General features: G+C 47.9%; 1 protein-coding gene across 3 annotated transcripts in view; it reads left to right on the top strand.

Moving 5' to 3' along the window:
* Window positions 1–3,202: 3,202 nt before the first annotated feature.
* The window catches only part of Med25 (mediator complex subunit 25), a 29,044-nt gene continuing 9,668 nt past the window's right edge, over window positions 3,203–22,578 (top strand). For 2 of the 3 annotated variants that reach the window (XM_045133803.1, XM_004672218.2), the window contains exons 1-10: window positions 3,203–3,360; window positions 3,438–3,483; window positions 4,071–4,195; window positions 18,231–18,329; window positions 18,838–18,958; window positions 19,273–19,435; window positions 19,523–19,653; window positions 19,894–19,981; window positions 20,063–20,256; window positions 20,610–20,738. In XM_045133803.1, the coding sequence (XP_044989738.1) occupies window positions 3,227–3,360; window positions 3,438–3,483; window positions 4,071–4,195; window positions 18,231–18,329; window positions 18,838–18,958; window positions 19,273–19,435; window positions 19,523–19,653; window positions 19,894–19,981; window positions 20,063–20,256; window positions 20,610–20,738 (1,230 nt within the window). In that variant the 5' untranslated portion in view covers window positions 3,203–3,226. Of the gene's footprint in view, window positions 3,361–3,437; window positions 3,484–4,070; window positions 4,196–18,017; window positions 18,115–18,230; window positions 18,330–18,837; window positions 18,959–19,272; window positions 19,436–19,522; window positions 19,654–19,893; window positions 19,982–20,062; window positions 20,257–20,609; window positions 20,739–22,578 lie in introns of those variants that run through there. The other variant, XM_045133804.1, reaches the window with a different exon arrangement.

Genomic DNA, 22,578 nt, shown 5'->3' with positions numbered 1-22,578 from the left:
TACCCCTCTATGTTTATAATTTTAGGCTGTAACTAATTGAACAATCTTTTTTTAAAATTTTTTTTGTTCATTTTTTATTTATCTATTTGAGAGAGACAGAGAGAAAAGCAGAGAGAGAGAGAGAGAGAGGGAGAATGGCTGCATCAGGGACTCTAGCCACTGCAAACGAACTCCAGATGTGTGCGCCCCTTTGTGCATCTGGCTAACGTGGGTCCTGGGGAATCAAGCCTCGAACCGGGGTCCTTAGGTTTCACAGGCAAGTGCTTAACCACTAAGCCATCTCTCCAGCCCTAATTGAACAATCTTGCATTGACAAATTATAGGTTTCTTCTCTATTTTTTTTAAATATTTTTTGTTCATTTTTTATTTATTTATTTGAGAGCGACGGACACAGAAAGGCAGATATATATATATAGAGAGAGAGAGAGAATGGGCTTGCCAGGGCCTCCAGCTACTGCAAAGGAACTCCAGAGGAGTGTGCCCCTTTGTGCATCTGGGTAATGTGGGTCCTGGGGAATCGAGCCTTGAACCAGGGTCCTTAGGCTTCACAGGCAAGTGCTTAACCACTAAGCCATCTCTCCAGCCCTTCTCTATTTATTTAAAGGGATTCAATTTAAAAAATAGCCAGACATGGCAGCTTTCACCTTTAACCCCAGCACTCAGAAGGCAAAAGTAGGATTGCCATGAGTTCAAGGCTAGCATGGGCTACAGAGTGAGGTCCAGGTCAATCTGAAGCTGAGTGAGACACCAACTCAAAAACCAAAAAAATCAAATAAAATAACTTTTGAACTGGGGAGATGGGACAGCAGTTAAAGGCATTTGTTTTTGTTGTTGTCATTTGTTTGTTTTGGTTTTTCAAGGTTTTTCTAGCACAGGCTGATCTAGAGTTCATTCTGTATTCTCAGGGTGGCCTCAAACTCTCGGCAGTCCTTCTACCTCTGCCTCCCAAGTGCTAGGATTAAAGGCGTGTGCCATCATGCCTGGCGAAGGCATTTGTTTTTAAAGTCTACAAGTATAGGTTTGATTCCCCAGTACCCACATAAAGTCAGATGCACAAAGTTGTGTACGCACTTGGAGTTCATTGCAGTGGCAAGAGGCTCTGCACATGAATTCTCTTGTTCTGTCTCTTTCTCCTTGCAAATAAATAAATAAGAACATATTTTTTAATTTCATTTTTATTTTAAAATATTTTATTTATTTATTTGACAGAGAAAGAGGAAGAGGGGGAGAGAGAGAAAAAATGGGTATGCCTCCAGCCACTGCAAACGAACTCCAGATGTGTGCACCCCTTTGTGCATCTGGCTAACATAGGTCCTGGGGAATCAAACTGGGGTTCTTTTGGCTTTGCAGGCAAACAGCTTAACCACTAAACCATCCCTATAGTACAAATAATTTTTTGATTTTTATTTATTTATTTGCAAGCAGAGAGTGATAGAGAGAAAAGAGACAGACAGAGAAAGAATAGGTACTCCAGGGCCTGTAGCCACTGCAAAAGAACTCCAGACACATGTGTACATCTTGTACATCTGGCTTACATGGGGCCTGGGAATCGAACCTGGGTCCTTAGGCTTTGCAGGTAAGTGCCTTAACCTGTAAGATGTCTCTCCAGCCCTAAAAATTTTCTTAATGGCTGGAGAGATGGCTTAGCAGTTAAGGCACTTGCCTGTGAAGTCTAAGGACCCATGTTCAACTCTCCAGATCCCACGTTATGCAGACGCACAAAGGTGAGGCAAGGACAAAGTGGCATGTGCCCACTAGGTGGCACAAGTGTCTAGAGTTTGATTGCAGGGGCTAAGACCCTGGAGCCAATTCTCTCTCTCTGTCTCTCTTGAGCACACTCTGGCTCTCTCTAAAAATAAAAAATAATTCCAGGACATCCTGGGCTAGAATGAGACCCTACCTCAAAAAAAACAAAACAAAACAACCAAAAAAAAAAAAAAAAAACTTAAAGCCGGGCGTGGTGGCGCACGCCTTTAATCCCAGCACTCGGGAGGCAGAGGTAGGAGGATCGCCATGAGTTCGAGGCCACCCTAAGACTACAGAGTTAATTCCAGGTCAGCCTGGACCAGAGTGAGACCCTACCTCGCAAAACCAAAAAAAAAAAAACTTAAAAATTTTTCTTAAAAATTTAAAGGGCTGGAGAGACAGCTTAGCAGTTAAAGGCAAACTCACCTGCACAGCCTGCCAACCTGAGTTCAATTTCTCAGCCACCCACAGGAAAGTGGATAGGCACTTGTTTGCAGAGGCAAGAGACCATAGTGTGTGTGTGTGTGTGTGTGTGTGTGTGTGAATTTTTTTTTTGTTTTTTTGAGGTAGGGTCTTACCGTAGTCCAGTCTGACCTGGTAGTCTTTGGCCAGGCGTGGTGGTGCATGCTTTGAATCCCAGCACTTGGGAGGCACAGGTAGAAGGATAGCCATGAGTTCAAGACCACCTGAGACTACGAAGGGAACCCCCCCACCCCCAGTCTGGCACTAGACCAGGCTGACCTGGAATTCACTCTACAGTCCCAGGCTGGCCTTGAGCTCACAGTGATCCTCCTGCCTCAGCATCCCAAGTGTTGTGATTAAAGGCGTGCGCAGCACTCCCAGCCTTTTTTCTTTTACTAAATCTACCTGTAATGTATTTATGTTTTGGGTCACTTTCTGGCTTCTTTCCCCGAAAACAATTATCAGGTGTTGCCTAGCAACTTTCATTTAATTTGGAATTCACCTTTTCTAGGGAAAACAGCTGCTGTCACTTCCAAGTTGGCTGCACCCTCAAAGCGTTGCTCAGTAATCTCGTTTCGCCCAATCACTCCTCAGTCCCCATGGTGAGGGGAAAGAACAAGAGCTTAACTTCAGTTCTCTGTGAGAACACAGAACCAGTGTACGCGTTGCATAGCAACCAGGTTCCACGGGCCCTCCCCTTCAGTCTACAGTCAGAAACGGCCGACCCACTCAAAGATGGCGGCCGGATGTGCATTTGTGCAACTTATTTCACGCTCTCATGCTCCGCACACGTTAGGTAGGTCACTAAAGGCTTCCAAGAGGGTTCATTGAGACTTCTACTATGCACCAGAATAAAGACAGAAAGAACAGGTCCCGGATGCCCCGCATAAAGATGGCCGAGTCGGCGTCGGCGGCGCCTGCCAAACATCCGGCTCGGGTGTGCGGGCGGCGCAGGCGCACTTCCGCTCAGGCGGCGGCGGCGGCGGCGGCGACGACGGCGGTGGCTGTGGCGCGGGGCATGGTCCCCGGGTCCGAGGGCCCGGCCCGGGCCGGGGGCCTTGTGGCCGACGTGGTGTTTGTGATCGAGGGCACGGCCAACCTCGGTCCCTACTTCGAGGAACTCCGCGAGCACTACCTGCTCCCGGCTATCGAGTGAGTGTGCGTCCGCGGCAGCCCTGCCCGCTGTCATTTCCGCAGCCCGCCTCACCTGCTTCCTCCATCTTGTGTAGGTATTTCAACGGAGGCCCTCCTGCAGAGACAGACTTCGGGGGAGACGTGAGTGTGGGTCCGGTCCCAGAGGGGAGATAGGGCCTGCAGCCTGCATCTGAGCGAAGAGGGCCGGGGAGGATTCCTGGGTGTGATGGAGGAGGGCCAGGGGAGCACCCCTGAGTGTGAGGGAGGAGGGCCGAAGAGGACCCTGATATAAGGGAGGAGGTCCAGAGGAGCACCCCTGCATGTGAGGAAGAAGGGCCGAAGAGGACCCTGACCTAAGGGAGGAGGGCAAGGGGAGCACCCCTGGGCATGAGGGAGGAGAGCCGAAGAAGATCCTGACCTAAGGGAGGAGGACCAGGGGAGCACCCCTGGGTGTGAGGGAGGAGGGCCAAAGAAGACCCTGATATAAGGGAGGAGGTCCAGAGGAGCACCCCTGCATGTGAGGAAAGAGGGCTGAAGAGGACTTCTGACCTAAGGGAGGAGGGCCAGGGGAGCATCCCTGGGTGTGAGGGAGGAGGGTGGAGTCTAGATGAGTGGTCTGAGGGAAGAAGGATGAGGAATGTTTGCTTCTGAAGTAGGAGGCCCATTTTTGTCTGAGAGGAAAAGGAGCTTGGGCCCCAGCTAAAGGTTTTCTGCCCTGTTATTCCCAGTATGGTGGAACCCAGTACAGCCTCGTGGTGTTCAACACAGTGGATTGTGCTCCAGAGTCCTATGTCCAGTGTCACGCTCCCACCAGCAGCGCCTATGAGTTTGTCACCTGGCTCGATGGCATCAAGTGAGCTTTCCTTCCAGTGGGGGCAGGCTCGGTAACCCCGGGAAGGACTTTGGGAATGGTGCTTATACTTGAGCTGCAGGAGATGTTCCAGTCGCCATTGGGATTGTGTGTCCTTTGAGCTCGAAGTGCCTCTGGTCTGTGCTGTTTACCCCTATCCTCCTTTCCCTGCGCCCTGAAGATTGAGCACAAAGGATGGGGCTGTACCACCCCAGTCCCTTCTGTGGCTTGGGTCAGATTTTGTTAGTTTATGCTGTGGACCTGGAGCATGGCACCTTGGGCTCAAGTCTCAGTTTTTGTCAGGCTCTAGTGCTTCCCATTGTTTGTGAAGCAGGGGTATCTAGGTTCTATAGCACTCATGTTCTTTCTTTTTTCTTTTCTCTTTTTTGTTCTTTTTAAAAAAAATTTGTTTTTTATTTGCTTATTTATTAGAGACAGAGGGAGGGAGAGAGAGAGAGAGAGTGAGATTGGGCATGCCAGGGCCTCCAGCCACTGCAAACGAACTCCAGATGCGTGCATTACCATATGCATCTGGCTTATGTGGGACCTGGAGAATCGAACCAGGGTACTTAGGCTTCACAGGCATGCACTTTAACTGCTAAGCCATCTCTCCAGCCCATCTTTTCTCTTTTTTGTTTTTCGAGGTAAGGTCTTACTCTAGCTCAGGCTGACCTGGAATTCACTATGTAGTCTCAGGCTGGCCTTGAACTCCCAGCAATCCTCCTTACCTAAGCCTCTGAGTGCTGGCATGTACCACCATGCTTAGCTTTTTTAAAAGTTTTTTATTTCAGAAAAACAGAAAGAGAGAATTGGTGCACCAGGGCGTCAGCCACTGAATCAGACTCCAGATGCTTGTACCACCTAGTGGGGATGTGCCACTTGGGCTTGCCTCACCTTTGTGCATCTGGCTAACATGGGATCTGGAGAGTTGAACATGGGTCCTTAGGCTTCATAGGCAAGTGCCTTCACCACTAAGCCATCTCTCTAGCCCTGCCCCCCCCCCCAGGTGGGGTCTTACTCTAGTTCATGCTGACCTGGAATTCACTCTGTAGTCTCAGGGTGGCCTCAAGCTCACAATAATCCTCCTACCTCTGCCTCCTGAGTGCTAGGATTAAAGGCATGTGCCACCATGTCTGGCTTTCTTTCCCTCGTTCTTTTTGTTTTGTTTTGTTTTGTTTTTCTAGGTAGGGTCTCACTATAGCTCAGGCTGACCTGGAATTCACTGTGTAGTCTCAGGGTGGCCTTGAACTCATGGTGATCCTCCTACCTCTGCCTCTGGAGTGCTGGGACTAAAGGCGTGTGCCACCATGCTCAGCTTCCCTTGTTCATTTTTAAAAATATAAATATATATTTTATGTATTAATGAGATAGGAAAACAAATGGGCAAACCAGGGTTTTGTTACTGCAAACTAACTCCATCTTTGTGCATCTGTTATTATGTGGATGCTGGGGAATTGAACCTGGGCCATCATCAATCTTTGCAGGCAAGCACCTGTAACTGCTGAGCCATCTCTCCAGCCTCGTGTTTACTTTTTGTTTGTTTGTTTGTTTTTCAAGGTAGGGTCTCACTATAGCCCAGGCTGACCTAGAATTCACTCTGTATTCTCAGGGTGGCCTTGAACTCACGTCAATCCTCCTACCTCTGTCTCCCCAGTGCTGGGATTAAAGGTGTTCGCCACCATGCCTGGCTCCATGTTTGCTTTTATTGTACTGGTTATCTGTTGCTGTATAGCTGGTTTCCCCCAGCTTGCTGCCTTTTTGCGATGCAAGTCAGGAACTCAGGAGAGTAAAACTCAGCTGTGGTGCTGTCAGGGTCTCAGCCAAGGCTGCACTCACCCATGCCTGGGCTGGAAGATCCACATCCAAGGCAGCTCATCTGTGGCTGTTGGCAGAGACCTTAGTTCCTTGCTGGATATTTGCCAGCCAGCCATGCTACGCAGCCACTTGACACCCACCATAACATCTGGCTTTCCTCCCAGTTGGTGAGCTGATACAGCAAAGAGGAAGCTACCAGGCTTCTAGATGATTGAGTCACACACCATCACTTTGGTCACCACCTATTTGGTTGGTGAGTCTATCCTATTGTGAGTAGGCGGGGCCTGCACAAGGGAACATTTACCAGGAGTTGGGAACACTAAGGGCAGGCCTTCACTCTGAAGTAAGTTCAGGAGTGGGTTTCAGACTATATCAACACATCGTAAATGCAGGTAAGTGATTTTTTTTTTTTTTTTTTGAGAGGGGTTTTCAAGATAGAGTCTTACTTTAGCCCAGGCTGACCTGGAATTCATTATGTGGTCTCTGGCTGGCCTTGAAGTCATGGTGATCCTCCTACCTCAGCCTCCCCAGTGCTGGGATTAAAGGCATGTGCCACTGTGCCAGGCTTTTTAGTTTTTATTAACAGCCTCTTTAATTTTGATGTCATCATCTTTTTCTTCCATTATGAAGGTCTTAAACAGGTTGTGCCAGGCACTGTGAGGTCATGAATATCCAGGGTATTTTGTATCTGGAAGAGGGCATTATAAGGAGCCCTACCCTTCCTTTGGTTCTTACATTCTTCCCACTACCTCTTCTGCAATGCACTCTGAGCCTTGGAAGTTGTGATAGAGATGTTTCAGTGCTGAGCACTCCTCTGTCACTTCTCCACTCTATGGTGCCTTTTGAGTCATTCCAGAGGTCACTGCCATCTGAAAAGAGAAGCTTCTCTAACCAAAAATGAGAGTAACATTAGTACAGGGGTATGAACATTAAGAGGCGTGCTTACTGGGCAGTTTGGTAAGCACAGTATACGCAGTTAGCCAGGCCCCATCTGCCGTTACACCCCTAGGGCTCATGACCTCCTGTCATAGGTTTTCAGTATCAGGCACATACTCCATCCCTTGGAGAGAGCCTCCAGTCCAATTAGAGAGCAGTTGGTCTCCCCCATAACAGACATGCCACTATTACACCTGTTGGCTCATTATGCTTGGCTGGCCACACTTAAGGCTTGTAGTGTCCACTGTTGTTTCTCTCTGCTGATGATTTCTCTGTCCCATGGAGCTGCATACAGTGTAACTTTTCCCCACTTACTGTAATGGGATGTAGGGAGCAGATTTTCAGCTCAGCTCTAGCAAGATTTCTCAGTGACCTTGCAGCTCATTGATTTTTATGATTTTTAAATATATTTTATTTATTTATTTGAGAGAAAAAGAGGTAGAGAGTAAGAGAGACAATGGGTGTGCCAGGGCTTCCAGCCACTGCAAACAAACTTCAGATGCATGTGTCCCCTTGTGCATCTGGCTTACATGGGTCCTGAAGAATCAAACCAGGATCGTTTGGCTTTGCAGGCAAGTGCCTTAACTGCTAAGCCATCTCTATAGCCCAATTTTTATATTTTTATTTGTTTCTGTGAGAGAAAAAGAGACAGGCAGACCAGAGTGAGTGTGGGTGCTCTGGGGCCTCTTGCTACTGTAAATGAATTCCAGATGCATGTGCCACATAGTGCATCTGGCTTTATGTGTACTGGGGAATTAAACCAGGGCTGTCAGGCTTTGCAAGCAAGTGCCATAATCACTGAGCAATTTCTCCAGCCTTCCCCCCCCCCCCCTCGCCAAACTCAGGCTTACCTGAAACTGTAGTCTCAAACTCGCTTCCTACCTTGGTCTCCCGTGGGCATGCTGTGTTTAAATGTGCCCTAGAAGGGAAGCAAGTTTCCATTCCTACCACTGTTGTTGGCACTTTGCACTCATTAACTTCCTCCTGCTGTACTCGGGCTTGAACCTTGAGCTTTATACTAGCCAGTTCTCTACAGTGGGTGACACTCCCAAACCCTCACTGTGGATTCTAGGCAAGAGCTCTACCTCTGAATCCATGCCCCTAGCCCTCACTGTAGATTCTAGACAGGAGCTCTACTGTTAAGCTACCATTGCTGCCTTATTTATTTATTTATTTATTTATTTGAGGCAGAGTCTCACTCTAGCCCAAGCTGTTGTCCCAGGCTGGCCTGGAACTCACAATGATCCTCCTACCTCTGTCTCCCTAGTGCTAGGATTAAAGGCATATGCCACTACACCCAGATTTTTTTTTGTAATTTTTAAAAAAGTTTTTTAAAGATTATTATTTATTTATTTATTTATTTATTTATTTATTTATTTATTTACTTGAGAGCGACAGGCACAGAGAGAAAGACAGATAGAGGGAGAGAGAGAATGGGCGCGCCAGGGCTTCCGGCCACTGCAAATGAACTCCAGACGCGTGTGCCCCCTTGTGCATCTGGCTAATGTGGGACCTGGGGAACCGAGCCTCGAACCGGGGTCCTTAGGCTTCACAGGCAAGCGCTTAACCGCTAAGCCATCTCTCCAGCCCTTAAAGATTATTTTTGCTTATTAAAGAGAAAGAATGGGCACGCTAGGCCCACTAGCTACTGAAAACAAACTCTAGACACATACGCCTCCATGTGCATCTGGCTTGTGTGGGACCTGGAGAATTGAACCTGAGTCCTTAGGCTTCGCAGGCAAGTGCCTTAACTGCTAAGCCATCTCTCCAACCCCAACTTTTTTTTTTTTTTTTTGAAGTAGTTTCTCACTCTAGCTCAGGCTGACCTGGAATTCACTCTGCATTCTTAGGGTGGCCTCAAACTCACAGCGATCCTCCGACCTCTGCCTTCCAGGTGCTGGGATTAAAGGTGTGTGCCACCATGCCTGGCAGCCCAAGTTTTAAGAACTTTTTTATTTGCATGTTTGTGTACATGTATGGGCACACCAGGATTTCTTGCTGCTGCCAAGATACCAAACACATGTACTTGGTTTGGTATGCTTTACATGCAAGTAAGTACCTTTAGCCACTGAGCACTCTCCCCAGCCCCTCATTTAAAAATTTTTTTTTTATTGACAACTTCCATGATTGTAAACGGTATACTATAGTAATTCTCTCCCTCCCTCCACTTTCCCCTTTGAAACTCCACTCTCCATCATATCCCCTCCCCCTTTCAATTAGTCTCTCTTCTTATTTAGATGTCATCATCTTCCTCTTATAATGGTCTTGTGTAGGTAGTATCAGACACTGTGAGGTCATGGATATCCAGGCCATTTTATGTCTGGAGGGAGCACGTTGTAAGGACTCCCACCCTTCCTTTGCCTCTTAAATTCTTTCTGCCACCTCTTCCACAATGGACCCTGAGTCTTGGAAGGTGATAGAGATATTTCACTGCTGAGCACTCCTCTGTCACTTCTCAGCACCATGGTGCCTTCTGAGTCATCCCAAGGTCACTGCCATCTGAAAAGAGAAGCTTTTCTAACCAAAAGTGAGAGTAGTGTATTTGATCATGAACATTAAGAGAAGTGCTTACTGGGCAGCTTGGTGAGCATAGTATATACATTTAGCCAGACAGCAGCAGGTGTTATACCCCTAGGGCTCATGAAAACCTCTGTTGTAGGTTTTCAGTATCAGGGTTGCATTCCTTCCCATGGAGTGGGCCTCCAGTCCAGTCACAGAGCAGTTGGTTTCCTCCATAACAGACGTGTCACTATTGCACCTGTTGGCTTATTTGGACTGGCTGGTCAAATATAAAGCTTGCAGTGTCCACTATTGAGTGCCTTCACTGGTGATTTCTCTCTCTCCCATTGAACTGCATGCAGTGTAGCTTTTTCATCTTTCTGTCAGCTGCTCTACATGAAGGAGGTTATCAAACTCAGTTCCAGCAGGATTTCTCAGTGACTTTGCAGCCCAAGTATGTGGAGTCTTCAGCAATAGGGTCTTACCATCTATTCCTGGTGGGAAACCAAGAGCCTCGGCAAGGGCATGTAATGTTTTTGGGGTCATCAGGGACGTCCCTGGCCAACAACTCACTGGAAGATATCCCATCCCTGGCACTGAAAATTTTCTAGCAACAATCTATGACTCCTGAGTGTTCCATTGTCCAAAAAAAGTAGGATTCCATATGATTTATTTATATCCTCTTAGATTTTGATTAGCCCTCCCTCCACCTTTCCTTTACTCAATCTCTTTCCCTGATTTCACTTAGGCCTTTTCACCCCCATTAATCTGTTCTTTTACTTACATATATATAATACCATCCTATTAAGTCCTTCCCTCCCTTTTTGTTCCCTTTATATCTCCTTTCTAGCTTACTGGCCTCTGCTACTGAGTTTTCTTCCTACTCACACAGAAGTCCAATTATTTGTAGCTTAGGATCCACATATGAGAGAAAACATGTGATGCTTGGTTTCTGGGCCTGGGTTACCTCACTTAGTATAATCCTTTCCAGATCCATTTTCCTGCAAATTTCATAACTTCATTTTTCTTTACTGCATAAGAGTAGAACTCCATTGCGTAAATGTGCCACATCTTCATTATCCACTCAGCAGTTGAGGGACATTTAGGCTGGTTCCATTTCGTAGCTATTGTGAATAGAGCGGCAATAAACATGGTTGAGCAAATATCTCTAAGGTAATGAGATGAGTCCTTAGGATATATGCCTAGGAGTGCTATTGCTGTTTCATGTGGTAGATCCATTTTTCATCTTTTTTTTTTTTTTTTAAGAATGGCCTCTTGCTGCTGCAGATAAACTCCAGTCATATGCACCACTTTGTGCATTTTTCATGGGTACTGAAAAATTGAACCCAGGCCAGCAGACTTTGCAAGCAAGCTCCTTTAATTGTCAATCCACCCTCCTTATCTTAGGCTTACTTAGAATTCACTACAAAGTCTTAGGGTGGCCTTGAACTCTCAGCAATCCTCCTACCTCTGCCTCTGAGTGCTGGGACTAAAGGTGTGTGCCACCATGTCTGGCTCCCTTAGTTATTTATTTTTAATTGGAACAATGATGTCTTATCAGGTTGTCCAGGCTGGTCCAAACTCCTTAATACTCCATAGCATGGCCTTGAACTTTTCATCCTTCAGTCTCAGCCCTGTGAGTGCTAGAATTGCAGAGATGAGGCACCATTTCCAGCTTCTACTCTTAATTTCTTTGTTCTGAGTGTAGGAGGATGTTGGGATTTTTTTTGTGCTGCTGGGGATGGGATTCAGGGCTTTGTCTGTGCTTAGCAAGTGCTATGCCACCAAGTCACACCCCAGGTCTTGTAGGCTAGTTTTACTCACTGGATTTCTTTTTTAAATATTTCATTTATGAGAGAGAGAGAAAATGTAGATAGAAAATGGACATGCACCAGGGCCTCTTGCCACTGCAAGTAAACTCCAGACACATGTACCACCTTGTTATTCACTGGAATTCAACAGCATCCCCTCTCCAGGTTGTAAGAATCAGAAATGTCTTTAGACATTGTTAGATGTTCTCTGGGAGGCAAAATCCACCCCAGTTGAGAACCAATACGTTAGATTATGGTGAGATTGGAATAACACTCAGTGGGGGCTCCTTGGGTGACATATGTCAAGTCAAGCCCTAGCCCAGGCTGGCACAGGGGAGGCCTCTATACTTCGTTGGCTAAGCGACTCCAGGAGCAAGTGTGACATGTTGCATACTCATCACCCTGGGTGCTTCTGCTTCACTACAAGACCCCACCCCAGGTGTGCTCCTACTGGGAATGATGTTTGTAAGCAGCCAGCTGTCCTTCCTGTCCCTGTGACCTTCCTGTGTTCCCTGTCATTGCCCCCCACCTCTGGACCTCTGTGAATGACCAGGTCCCTGGTTATTTCTCCTGTGAATTGCTTCTAAGTAGGGATTGGCATGCAGAAGGTTTTGGGAGACTGGCTGTGTGTGTGAGTGATGGCTGCAGGACCCTCAGAGAGAAAGAAAAACCTTTGGGAGTGGTGGATGTTAGGAACAGCAGGCATACTCCCTCAGGAACATTCCAGGGGCACTGGGAAGATAAGAGGGAGCCACTATCTGGACAGTGAGCTCTTGTGTCCTCACTAACTCAGAATGTGCTGTACCCAGAACCCCTGAAAACACCGTGTCCTCATTATGAGGCCCTGCCAACCTGCTGCTAAGCTTTTGCAGTTATTGTTTACCATTTCCAGCGGTCACTGATTTACCAGGAACATAATTCAGCGTCTGTGACATTCCAGGGCCATAGCAATCTCAAGAGAACAGATTTTGTTCCCACTTGGAAGAAATATCTTCTGCTGGGTACATTGGTGCTTAGGGAACACAATGTGCTAATTGAAATGGCCTTGCTTTGGGAAGACTTACTTCTGATGTTACATTTCCTTTCTGGCAAGGGGTGTTCTTTCTGCCTTTCTCACGGCTAGTGGCCTAGAATCAGAAAGAGTAGAGCGTCAGCCCCATAGATTATGCCAGTTTGCTCATTCATTTGTTTATTTATTTATTCCTTTGTTCATTTATTTATTCACAAAAGTTTGACAGGCTGGATGTGGTGGCACATGCCTTTATCCCAGCAGAAGTAGGAGGATCATCATGAGTTTAAGGCCAACCTGTATCCATAAAATGAGTTCCTGGTCAACCTGGGCTAGAGTGAGACCCTACCTTGAAAAAGCCAAAAAAAAAAAAAAAAAAGTTTATGACACCAATGACCTGAGGAGTCATCAGTCATCAGGGCCCAGGCAGACAGAGTCCTGGCCCAGTGGGCTGTATCAGCTATTCATTGTGACCAGTGCCTCTGTGGTCCGCAGGCCTCCAGATTATGAATGGGGTGGAATGGATGGGGACACCAGGCTAGTAGAAACAGAAGCCCTAACAGTGGCACCTGTATCACCCAGAACACTTTAAATGTGTCTATTTATTTTTTAAAATATATTTTGTTTATTTGAGAGAGAGTGAGAACGAGAATGGGCACACCAGGGTCTCCAGCCACTGCAAACAGACTCCAGATGCATGTGCCTCCTTGTGCATCTAGTTTATGTGGGTTCTAGGGAATCGAACCAGGGTTCTTTGACTTTGCAGGCAAACGCCTTAACTGCTAGCCATCTTCTCTAGCCCTATTTATTTTTGTTTCTTGACAGGCTCTCATGTAGCCCAGGCTGCCTTCCAACTCACTGTGTAGCTGAGGATGACCTTGAATGATCTTCCTGCCTCTACCTCCCAAGTGCTGGGGATTGCAGGCATCTTCCATCATACTCACTTATTTTTTTTTTTTTTCCTTTTTGGTTTTTTAAGGTAGGGTCTCATTCTAGCCCAGGCTGACCTGGAATTTTACTATGGAGTCTCAGGGTGGCTTTGGACTCACGGCAGTCCTCCTACCTCTGCCTCCCAAGTGCTGAGATTAAAGTTGTGTGCACCATACCCAGACTTATTTTATAATTATTTATTTATTTATTTATTTTTGAGGTAGAGTCTTACTCTAGCCCAGGCTGACATGGAATTCACTATGTAGTCTCAGTGTGACCTTGAACTCCCAGTGATCCTCCTACCTCTGCCTCCCAAGTGCTGGGATTAAAGGTGTGTGCCACCATGCCTGGCTTATTTTATTTTATTTATTTATTTTTAATACTTTATTTATTTGAGAGAGAGAGGTGTGCCACCATGTCCAGCTTTTTTTTTTTTCTTTTTATTGAGATAGGGTCTCTAAATCTCAGACTGGCCTTATAACTTGCTGTGTAGCTGAAGCCTGAACTCCTGATCTTCTTGCCTCTGCTTCCCAACTACTGAGATGTCAGGTGTGTACCATCATGTTTGCTTTCAAGTTTCTTTCTTTCCTTTTTTTGAGACAGTCTCACTCTGTAGCCCAGGCTGACATTAAATTCATAGCAGTCTACCTGCCTTAGTCTCCCAAGTACTAGGATTATAAAGATGAAACACCATGCCTAGCTAAGTTTTCTTTTTCTTTCTTTCTGATCTTTTGGGGGTTTTGTTTGTATTTTGTTCTCACTCTAGCCCAGGCTGACTTGGAATTCACTGTGTAGTCGCAGGCTGTCCTCAAACTCACAGCTATCCTACCTCTTCTGCCTCTTGAGTGCTCACATTAAAGGCATGTGCTCCCACACTCTGCTTTTTTGGGGGGGCTGAGTGTTTATTTATTTGTTTGTTTTTGTTTTTCAAGGTAGAGTCTCAGTCTAGCCCAGGCTGACCTGGAATTTACTATGTAGTCTCAGGGTGGCCTTGAACTCACAATATGATCCTCCTACCTCAGCCTCCCAAGTGCTTGCTGGGATTAAAGGCATGTGCCACACCTGGCTCTTTTATTTTATTTTATTTTATTTTTTTATTTTTAAGGTAGGGTCTCTAGCTCAGGCTGACCTGGAATTCACTGTGTGCAGTGATCTTTCTACCTCTGCCTGCTGAGCGCTGGGATCAAAGGCGTGTGCCACCATGGCCGCTGAACTCATTCATTCATTCTTTCTTTCTTTATTTATTTTTTTGTTTTATTTTTCGAGGTAGGGTTTCACTCTAGCCCAGGCTGACCTGGAATTCATTCTGTATTCTCAGGGTGGCCTCCAACTCAAAGAAGTCTTCCTACCTCTGCCTCCTGAGTGCTGGGATTAAAGGTGTGTGTCATCACGCCTAGTTGCTGAATTCTTTCTTTAAAAAAAAATTTTTTTTTTATTAGCATTTTCCATGATTATAAAAAAAAAAACCATGGTAATTCCCTCCCCCCCCCACACACTTTTGAATTCTTTCTTAACTGAAGTGTACGTAATAGCACATGAGTGTTCCTTTAGTGGACAGTTGGCCAGCCTTCATACACTCAATACTTTGCAAGCCCCATCTCTGTCACAGTGCCGAGTCAGAGAGACATCACACTGTCACTGGGGACTGGTGCTCCCTCTTGTCCAGGCCAGGTAGGTGCTGGCTTGATTGAATCTCAGGCCTGAGAAAATTGTGGTTTTACTTCTTCCATAGCAGGAAGCTGGTCAACAAGTTGGATCTAGGATTGCTCTGGCTCTGGCCTCCACCTTACCTCTGTGACTTAAAAATTGCCCTTGCCCCCATTGTGGGCCTACCAGAAAGAATTTCCTTCTAAGCCAAAATGGGGATGTGGCCTTAAAGGTAGGCCAGGGACTTGGGGCCAGAAGGTATTATGCAGGTCTGACAGGCAGAGGTTGTAGAGTCGGGGAAGCAGGGCCTTTGGCCCCAGATGCCAAGCTGAGGCTTGAGTGGCTCTTGCCTTGATGGAAGTGGCTGGCTGTGGGCCCTTTGTTTATTTAACAGCCAGCCATTTCCACCCAAGACAGGGCTAGGTACAAGACAGGACAGGGCTCAGGCTCTGTGGGGCACATGGGAACAGACATGGAGGCTGAGAGCACAGTTGGGGGGTGAGCAGGGCCTACAGTGTCTACCCAGGACCCCTGTGGCCATTAAGAATGGTGGCTCATGCCTTTAATCCCAGTACTTGGGAGGCAGAGGTAGGCGGATCGTTGTGAGTTCAAGGCCAGCCTGAGACTACATAGTGAATTAGTGAATTCCAGGTCAGCCTGGGCTAGAGCGAGACCCAAGCTTGAAAAGCCAAAAAGAAAAAAAGAAAAGAAAAGAAAGAATGGTGGCAGGCAGCAGTGGCTGTGCTGAACTAGAGGCTTTTCCTAGGAATAGACAATAGAGACATGAGACAAGTCATGGCTGCAGATCAGCTTTAAGGGAAGCATGGGAAGTGTGGCTCCTAGGCTGCCACAGCAGAGTGCAAGAACCCAGGTGGAAGAGCTGAAGCTGTGGAAGCTGTGTGTCTGAGGTGATAGTCCTGGCACAACCAGGACCCCTGAAACTCTTGGGGGAAGGGTCCTTCCTGGCCTCTTCCAGCAGCTGATGACCCCAGGCACTTTGTGGCTTGTGGTAGTGGGCCAGCTCCTCAGGAGGCCTCCCTGCCTGCACGCCCTCTTCCCTCTGAGTGTGTGCCACTGCGTCTCCCTTCCTCTGTTTCAGAGATAACAGTTGTGCTGCATTAGGGTCACTGAGAAACCTTCGCTTGCTACATTACTTGAGTAAAAATTACGTTTCCAGTGCTGGGTTGAGAGTCACATTGTTGTCATGGGGACACAGTTTATAGCACTGTGAAAGAACATGAGGGACTACTTTATCTGTTTTGAATTTTTTTCTTTTGGTTTTTGGTTTTTCGAGGTAGGGTCTCACTGTAGTTCAGGCTGACCTGGAATTCACTGTGTAGTCTCAGGGTGGCCTTGAAATCTTGGCAGTCCTCCTACCTCTGCCTCCCGGGTGCTGAGGGTTTTTTTTTGTTGTTGTTATTTGTTTGTTTTTTGAGGCACAGTCTTACTGTAGCCCAGGCTGACTTGGAATTTACTACATAGTCTCAGGGTGGCCTTTAACTCACAGTGAACCTCCTACCTTTGCCTCCCAAATGCTGGGATTAAAGGCATGTGCCACCACACCCAACTTGAAAATTTTTTTTTCAATAAAAAAATTTAATTCAAAAATATATATGTAATAGAAAGTCTGCTAACTTGAAGTAGAAGGTACACTTGAATATTTTCTCTCAGTGGGATGATGTGATTTCTCCTCTCCCACCCCACTCTTGGATTGTCTTTGTATGGTCTCTACAAGTAGAGGAAGTTCAGACAGACGATGTCTTTCCCATGAGAAGATTCGGTAAGCTGGGTCTTCCTGCCTGGGTTTTCTTCAGCAAGATACAATCAGTTCCCCTGGGAATTTGGGATCAAACTTTCCAGTCAGTGCTTTCTAAGATTCCAATTCTGAAGGACGTGGCAAACCCTTCCACCTGAATGCCTTTGCATGCAGGCAGAGCTCGGGATTCCATCCCACCGTCTCCTTGTAATTCCACCAGGCCATGGTGGAGGAGGGAGAAGTCTGGTGTTCAGGTCTTCCTGACTGTAGGTCACACTTTCCTGCTTATCCTGTGCGTCTGCTGTCCATATCTGCTTTTCTCCAGTGGGAGAGTTCCTTGCACCTAGGTCTGCCATGAAACCTGACTGATGCTCTTTGTAGAGCGCACTGATGGAGATCTGCTGGCAGCTGAGGTCCAGGTCCAGAGCTGTGTGCTACACAGCCAGCGGGCAGTGTCAGTGGTGTGTGCTGTGGGTCTCTTCATGGCAAAAGTTCACTGGTGTCGCCACTTCTATAGGCTGATGGAAAATTATTTTTTAATATTTTATTTATTTGGGAGAGAGAGCGAGCACATATGGGTGCACCAAGGCTTCCAGCCACTGCAAAGGAACTTCAAACACTTGTACCACTTTGTGCATCTAGCTTACATGGGTATGGGTGAATTGAACCTGGGTCCTTAGGCTTTGCCAGCAAGCACCTTAACTGAGCCATCTCTTTATCCCCTACTTATTTATTTTGAAAATTACTTTATTTTGTATGTGCACACATGCATGTTTGAGGATATGAGTGTGGACATGCATGTGACGTGTCAGAGGACAACTTTTGGGTCAGTCCTTCCACCTCATTTGAAGCAGGGCTTTCTTGCCACGATTTCTGGCTTTTTTGTTGTTGTTTATTTGAGGTAGTGTCTCACTGTAGACAAGGCTGACCTGGAACTCACTCTGTAGTCCAGGTGGCTTTGGACTCACAGTGGTCCTCCTACCTGTGACTCCCAACTGCCTGGATTAAAGACATGTGCCACCAGGTTTCTGGCGTTTTACATGGAGTCTAGTGCTTGTCCCGCTTGAGCAGGAAGCCCGTCATCCACTGAGCTGTTTCTCTAGCTCCCAAGACACTGATTCAAAGATGGAGCAGATAATCAGATTTGGTGGCACACACCTGTAATTCTAGCACTTAGGAGGTGCTGAGGCAGGAGGATTGTTTAAAGTGTAAGGCCATCCTGGGCTATATAGCAAGTTACAAGTCCAGTCCAGTGGTACATAGTAAGACCTTGCTTTCAAACTAACTAGCCAACAGACAAAAACAATGGAGCAGATGCAGGAAGGGACAACAGGGCATGACTCAGCCACACAGCACAGGGCCCAGGCTTGGTGTCCTGGCTCTCCCATTCTCTGTTCTGAGGCCCTCCCTTCCAGGTCTCCTGGGTGAGATGGCAACTATCCCCTGACCTCACTCTCAGTCTGTTGATTGTCTGTCACCAAGCACAAGGAAGCAGAGATCAACAGTATCACACTGAAAGGTACAGGCTGGTGTGGATGGAGCACAGGAAGGGAGCAGACCTAGGACTGGGATGCCTGCAGCCTGGCTTCAGGGTCTCCAGGTCTGACTGCCAGGGATCCCTGTCCGCCCCCGCAGGTTTATGGGAGGTGGTGGTGAGAGCTGCAGCCTCATTGCGGAAGGCCTCAGTACAGCACTGCAGCTATTCGACGACTTCAAGAAGATGCGCGAACAAATGTGAGTGTGCTGGCAGGTGAACTGTACAGCCTGTCTGTGACTCCACCCCTCACCCACCTTGGACTGGGAAACAGAAAAGATGTCTGTGTGCAGGCAAAGCCAGTGTCCTTTCATCATGTGCCAGCTCAGGGACTTTCTCCTGCACCCCTTGCTTGCTGAGTGACATGGATCCTGTCACTAACCACTGAGAGCCCAAGTGTGTCAGGATTTATTTATTTTATTTATTTATTTATTTTTTTTTTTTTTTGAGGTAGGGTCTCACTCTAGCCCAGGCTGGCCTGGAATTCACTCTGTATTTTCAGGGTGGCCTCGAACTCACAGTGATCCTCCTACCTCTGCCTGAGATTAAAGGTGTGCGCCACCACACCTGGCCTAAGTATGTCGGTTTTAACCAGCATTGTTCTTGGTTCCACTTCAGTAGAGGAGTGACCCTCCAGTTGCTGCTAGGTTGTGGTCACTTTTAGGGCCCCTGTCAGTGCCTGATCCAAGTATTGTTTCTGTCCGTCAGTGGCCAGACACACCGAGTCTGTCTCCTTATCTGCAACTCACCCCCTTACCTGCTCCCTGCCGTTGAGAGCACCACATACTCGGGGTGCACGACTGAGAGCCTTGTGCAGAAGATTGGAGAGGTGAGGGCTGGTCTGAGGGAGGAGGGTTGGGACCTGAGCAAGTGACGGGGGAGGGCTGTTACCTGGATCTCTGGGTGTGAGGAAGAAGAGCCAGGGTCTAAACCTCTGGGTCACAGAATATTCAGGGACTCTGTGGCTACCTCTGTTTATTTAGGCTTGTTAAAAGAACTAGAGAGTTCTTTTATATGAAGGGTCTGTTGCAGAAACCACAATCAGTTATTGCCTGCAGCCTCAGGCTGCCTCCTGATAACCAGTGTGGCAGGCTGGGGACTGGCTCCAGCACCTTTAGAAGAACCTCATCTCCTCTCCTGTAGCGAGGTATCCACTTCTCCATTGTGTCCCCGAGGAAGCTGCCTGCCCTTCGACTTCTGTTTGAGAAGGCAGCTCCCCCTGCCCTACTAGATCCACTGCCGCCACCCAGTGATGTGAGCCAGGACCCACGGGACATGGTGCTGGTGCGGGGCCTCGTGCTGCCTGGTGAGGCAGGGTGCAGGGGTGGGGTCTGGTATTTCTCTGGGGGTCTCTTTTCCATCTTCAACCCCCTCTCTTCCTTCCTGCTCTCAGTTGGGGGTGGCTCAGCCCCAGGTCCCCTGCAGTCCAAGCAGCCAGTCCCCCTGCCTCCTGCTTCAAACTCGGCAGCCACACTCTCCGCAGCTCCCCAGCAGGCGCTGCCCCCCGTCCCGCCACAGTACCAGGTACGAGCAGTGCCAGGCAAGAAATGGCACTGGGGCCTGTGGGAAGCTATAACCTTATGTGAGGACCTAAGGGAACACAGGCTGAAGGATGAAGGGGCCCCTCAAGTTGTGTACTGGCCCCTCTACTGATGGAGTGCTGGGATCCCAAGGCATGGGAACTGTGTGGTTTGCCTGAGACTGGGGGTGCATAAGTCTGGGGGTATGTGGTCCTCATCAGCCCCCCCCCCCCCACTGTGCTAGGTCCCTGGGAACCTGAGTGCTGCTCAGGTGGCTGCACAGAACGCTGTGGAGGCTGCCAAGAATCAGAAGGCTGGGCTGGGCCCGCGCTGTGAGTCTTGCATAAGGAGGCCAAGGGGTGGCTTGACAGGTTCTCTGCACCCATTCCCCACTTATCCCGTCTCTCCCGCAGTCTCGCCCATTAACCCTCTCCAGCCAGCTGCTTCAGGAGTAGGCCCTCCCTTCAGCCAGGGCCCGGCACCGTCGCTGGCCCCTGGACCCACTGGAGCCCCCAAGCCACCTCCTGCCACACAGCCTAGCCTGGTCTCCACTGTGGCCCCTGGCCCAGGCCTGGCACCCCCTGCACAGCCTGGGGCTCCATCCATGGTATGTGCTCTTGTCCACACTCTGCCCCTTCTCCCCTGGGGGCGTGGGCAGTGGGAGGACAGTGTGAGCCTTCTGGAGAAGGTGATCGGCCCAGGCTTTGAAGCTCCTTGTGCCCATGCTCTGCAGCTGTGGGGCAAGTCCAGGGCTCAGGGCTGTGTGGAGGAGCCCAGGCATCTGCAGGTCTTGGAGTCCTCAGTTCCTGTATGGTCAGAACACAGATGGTCCCTGATGGAGCTGACCAGGTGTTCTGTGGATCAAAGGACCTGTGTTCCGCCCTCCTTGCCTGAGGTCTGTCCCTCTCATCTCACTGAGGTGGCATGGCTCCCCTCATTGCCCTTCTTCCTCTTCCACAGGCGGGAACTGTGGCTCCAGGTGGGGTAAGTGGCCCTTCACCAGCCCAACTTGGGGCTCCTGCACTTGGTGGGCAGCAGTCAGTGTCCAACAAGCTCCTGGCCTGGAGTGGGGTCCTGGAGTGGCAGGAGGTGAGCTGGTTTGAGGTTTTATTGGGAGTATGGGGGAGACTGAGTTGTAGGTGAGTCTCAAGGAGCCTCTGGAATTGTGGCTTGGGTGTCAGAACTAGCAGAGTTTTAAGAGTTGTGTTAAGATAAAAAAAATCGGGGAGCTGGAGAGATGGCTTAGCGGTGAAGGTGCTTGCCTGTGAAGCCTAAGGACTCAGTTTTGATTCCCCGAGACCCACATAGCCAGATGCACGTGGTGGCACATGCGTCTGGAGTTTGTTTACAGTTGTTGGTGTGCCCATTCTCTCTGTGTCTCAAGTAAATAAATTTTCAAAATAGATAGAGTGCTGGGTGCGGTACATGCCTTTAATCCCGGCACTTGGGAGGCAGAGGTAGGAAGATCATATTGTGCGTTCAAGGTCACCCTGAGACTACATAGTGAATTCCATATCAGCCTGGACTAGAGTGAGACCCTACCTCAAAAAATTAAAAAATAAAAATAAAAAAAAAAGATGAGGAATTTGGGAAAGAGGGACTTGTGGAGGCAGCTCAGTGGGCAAAGCGCTTGCCACACAAGCATGCAGCACTGAGTTTTGAACCCCTAGCACCCACGTAGAAAGCTGAGTGGTAATGTCTGTGCAGCACTGGGGAGGCGGAGACAGGAGGATCCCTAAGGCTCACTGACTAGCTAGTCTAGTTGAATCTGTGACATTCAAATTTAGTGAGAGGTCTGTCTAAAAAAGTAAGGTAGAAGGCTGGGGAGATGACTCCGCAGTGAAAGGCACTTGCTAGCAAAGCCTGCTGTCCTGGGTTCAATTCCCAAGCCACCCACGTAAGCTGGGTGAAAAAGCACCACAAGCCTATGTGTGTAATTATCAGATTGATTTTATCTGTTTCATTTGGTTAACTTTAGTTGTTCTGTATTACATAAATATGTTCAATAAATTAGCAGATATTGAAAAAAAACAATGCTACAGGCATCAAGTGTTCATTTGCAGCAGCAGGAGGTCCTGGAATGTCCATATACACATAAAGACACACATACCAATTAACTAATTTAGAAAATAGGGTGGAGAAGAGCCCAGCATTATGGCTCATGCCTGTAATCTCTGTACTTGGGAGGCTAAGGTAGGATTACCCTGAGATCAAAGGCCAGCTTGGGGCTACAGAGTGAGCTCCGGGTCAGACTGGGCTAGAGTGAGAACCTACTTTGAAAAAGCATAAAACAAAGCCGGATGTGGTGGCGCATGCCAGGCGTGGTGGCACATGCCATCGCAGCACTTGGGAGGCAAAGGTAGAAGGATCCCCATGAGTTCAAGGCCACCTTGAGACTGCATAGTGAATTCCAGGTCAGCCTGGGCTAGAGTGAGACCCTACCTTGAAAAAAAAAAAAAAAAAAAAAAAAAAACAAACAAAACAAAGCAAAACACAGGGCTGGAGGGATGCCTTAGTGATTAAGGCATTTTCCTGCAAAGCCAAAGGACCCAGGTTTGATTCCCCAGGGCCCAGGTTAGTCAGCTGCACAAGGGGACACAAGCACCTGAAGTTCATTTGTAGTGGCTAGAGGCCCTGGCACACCCATTTCTCTCTCTCTCCCTTTCCCTCTTTCTCCGTCAAATAAATAAACAAAAACTTAAAAAGCAAAATATTTTTAAAAATAAAACAAAAAAGGTTGGAGAGCAATAGAAGAAGATACTTGATATTGATCTCTGACCTCCACACACAAGTGCAAGCACATATGTGTATCTACACATGCCCAAAACAACAAAAAACACTTGGAAGCCGGGCGTGGTGGCGCACGCCTTTAATCCCAGCACTTGGGAAGCAGAGGTAGGAGGATCGCCATGAGTTCAAGGCCACCCTG

Source organism: Jaculus jaculus, chromosome 14, assembly GCF_020740685.1.
Source record: "Jaculus jaculus isolate mJacJac1 chromosome 14, mJacJac1.mat.Y.cur, whole genome shotgun sequence".
In the NCBI taxonomy this organism is placed as follows: domain Eukaryota; kingdom Metazoa; phylum Chordata; class Mammalia; order Rodentia; family Dipodidae; genus Jaculus; species Jaculus jaculus.
Note: the sequence above shows the minus strand (reverse complement) of the source record. Positions and strands in the feature narration are given on the sequence as shown.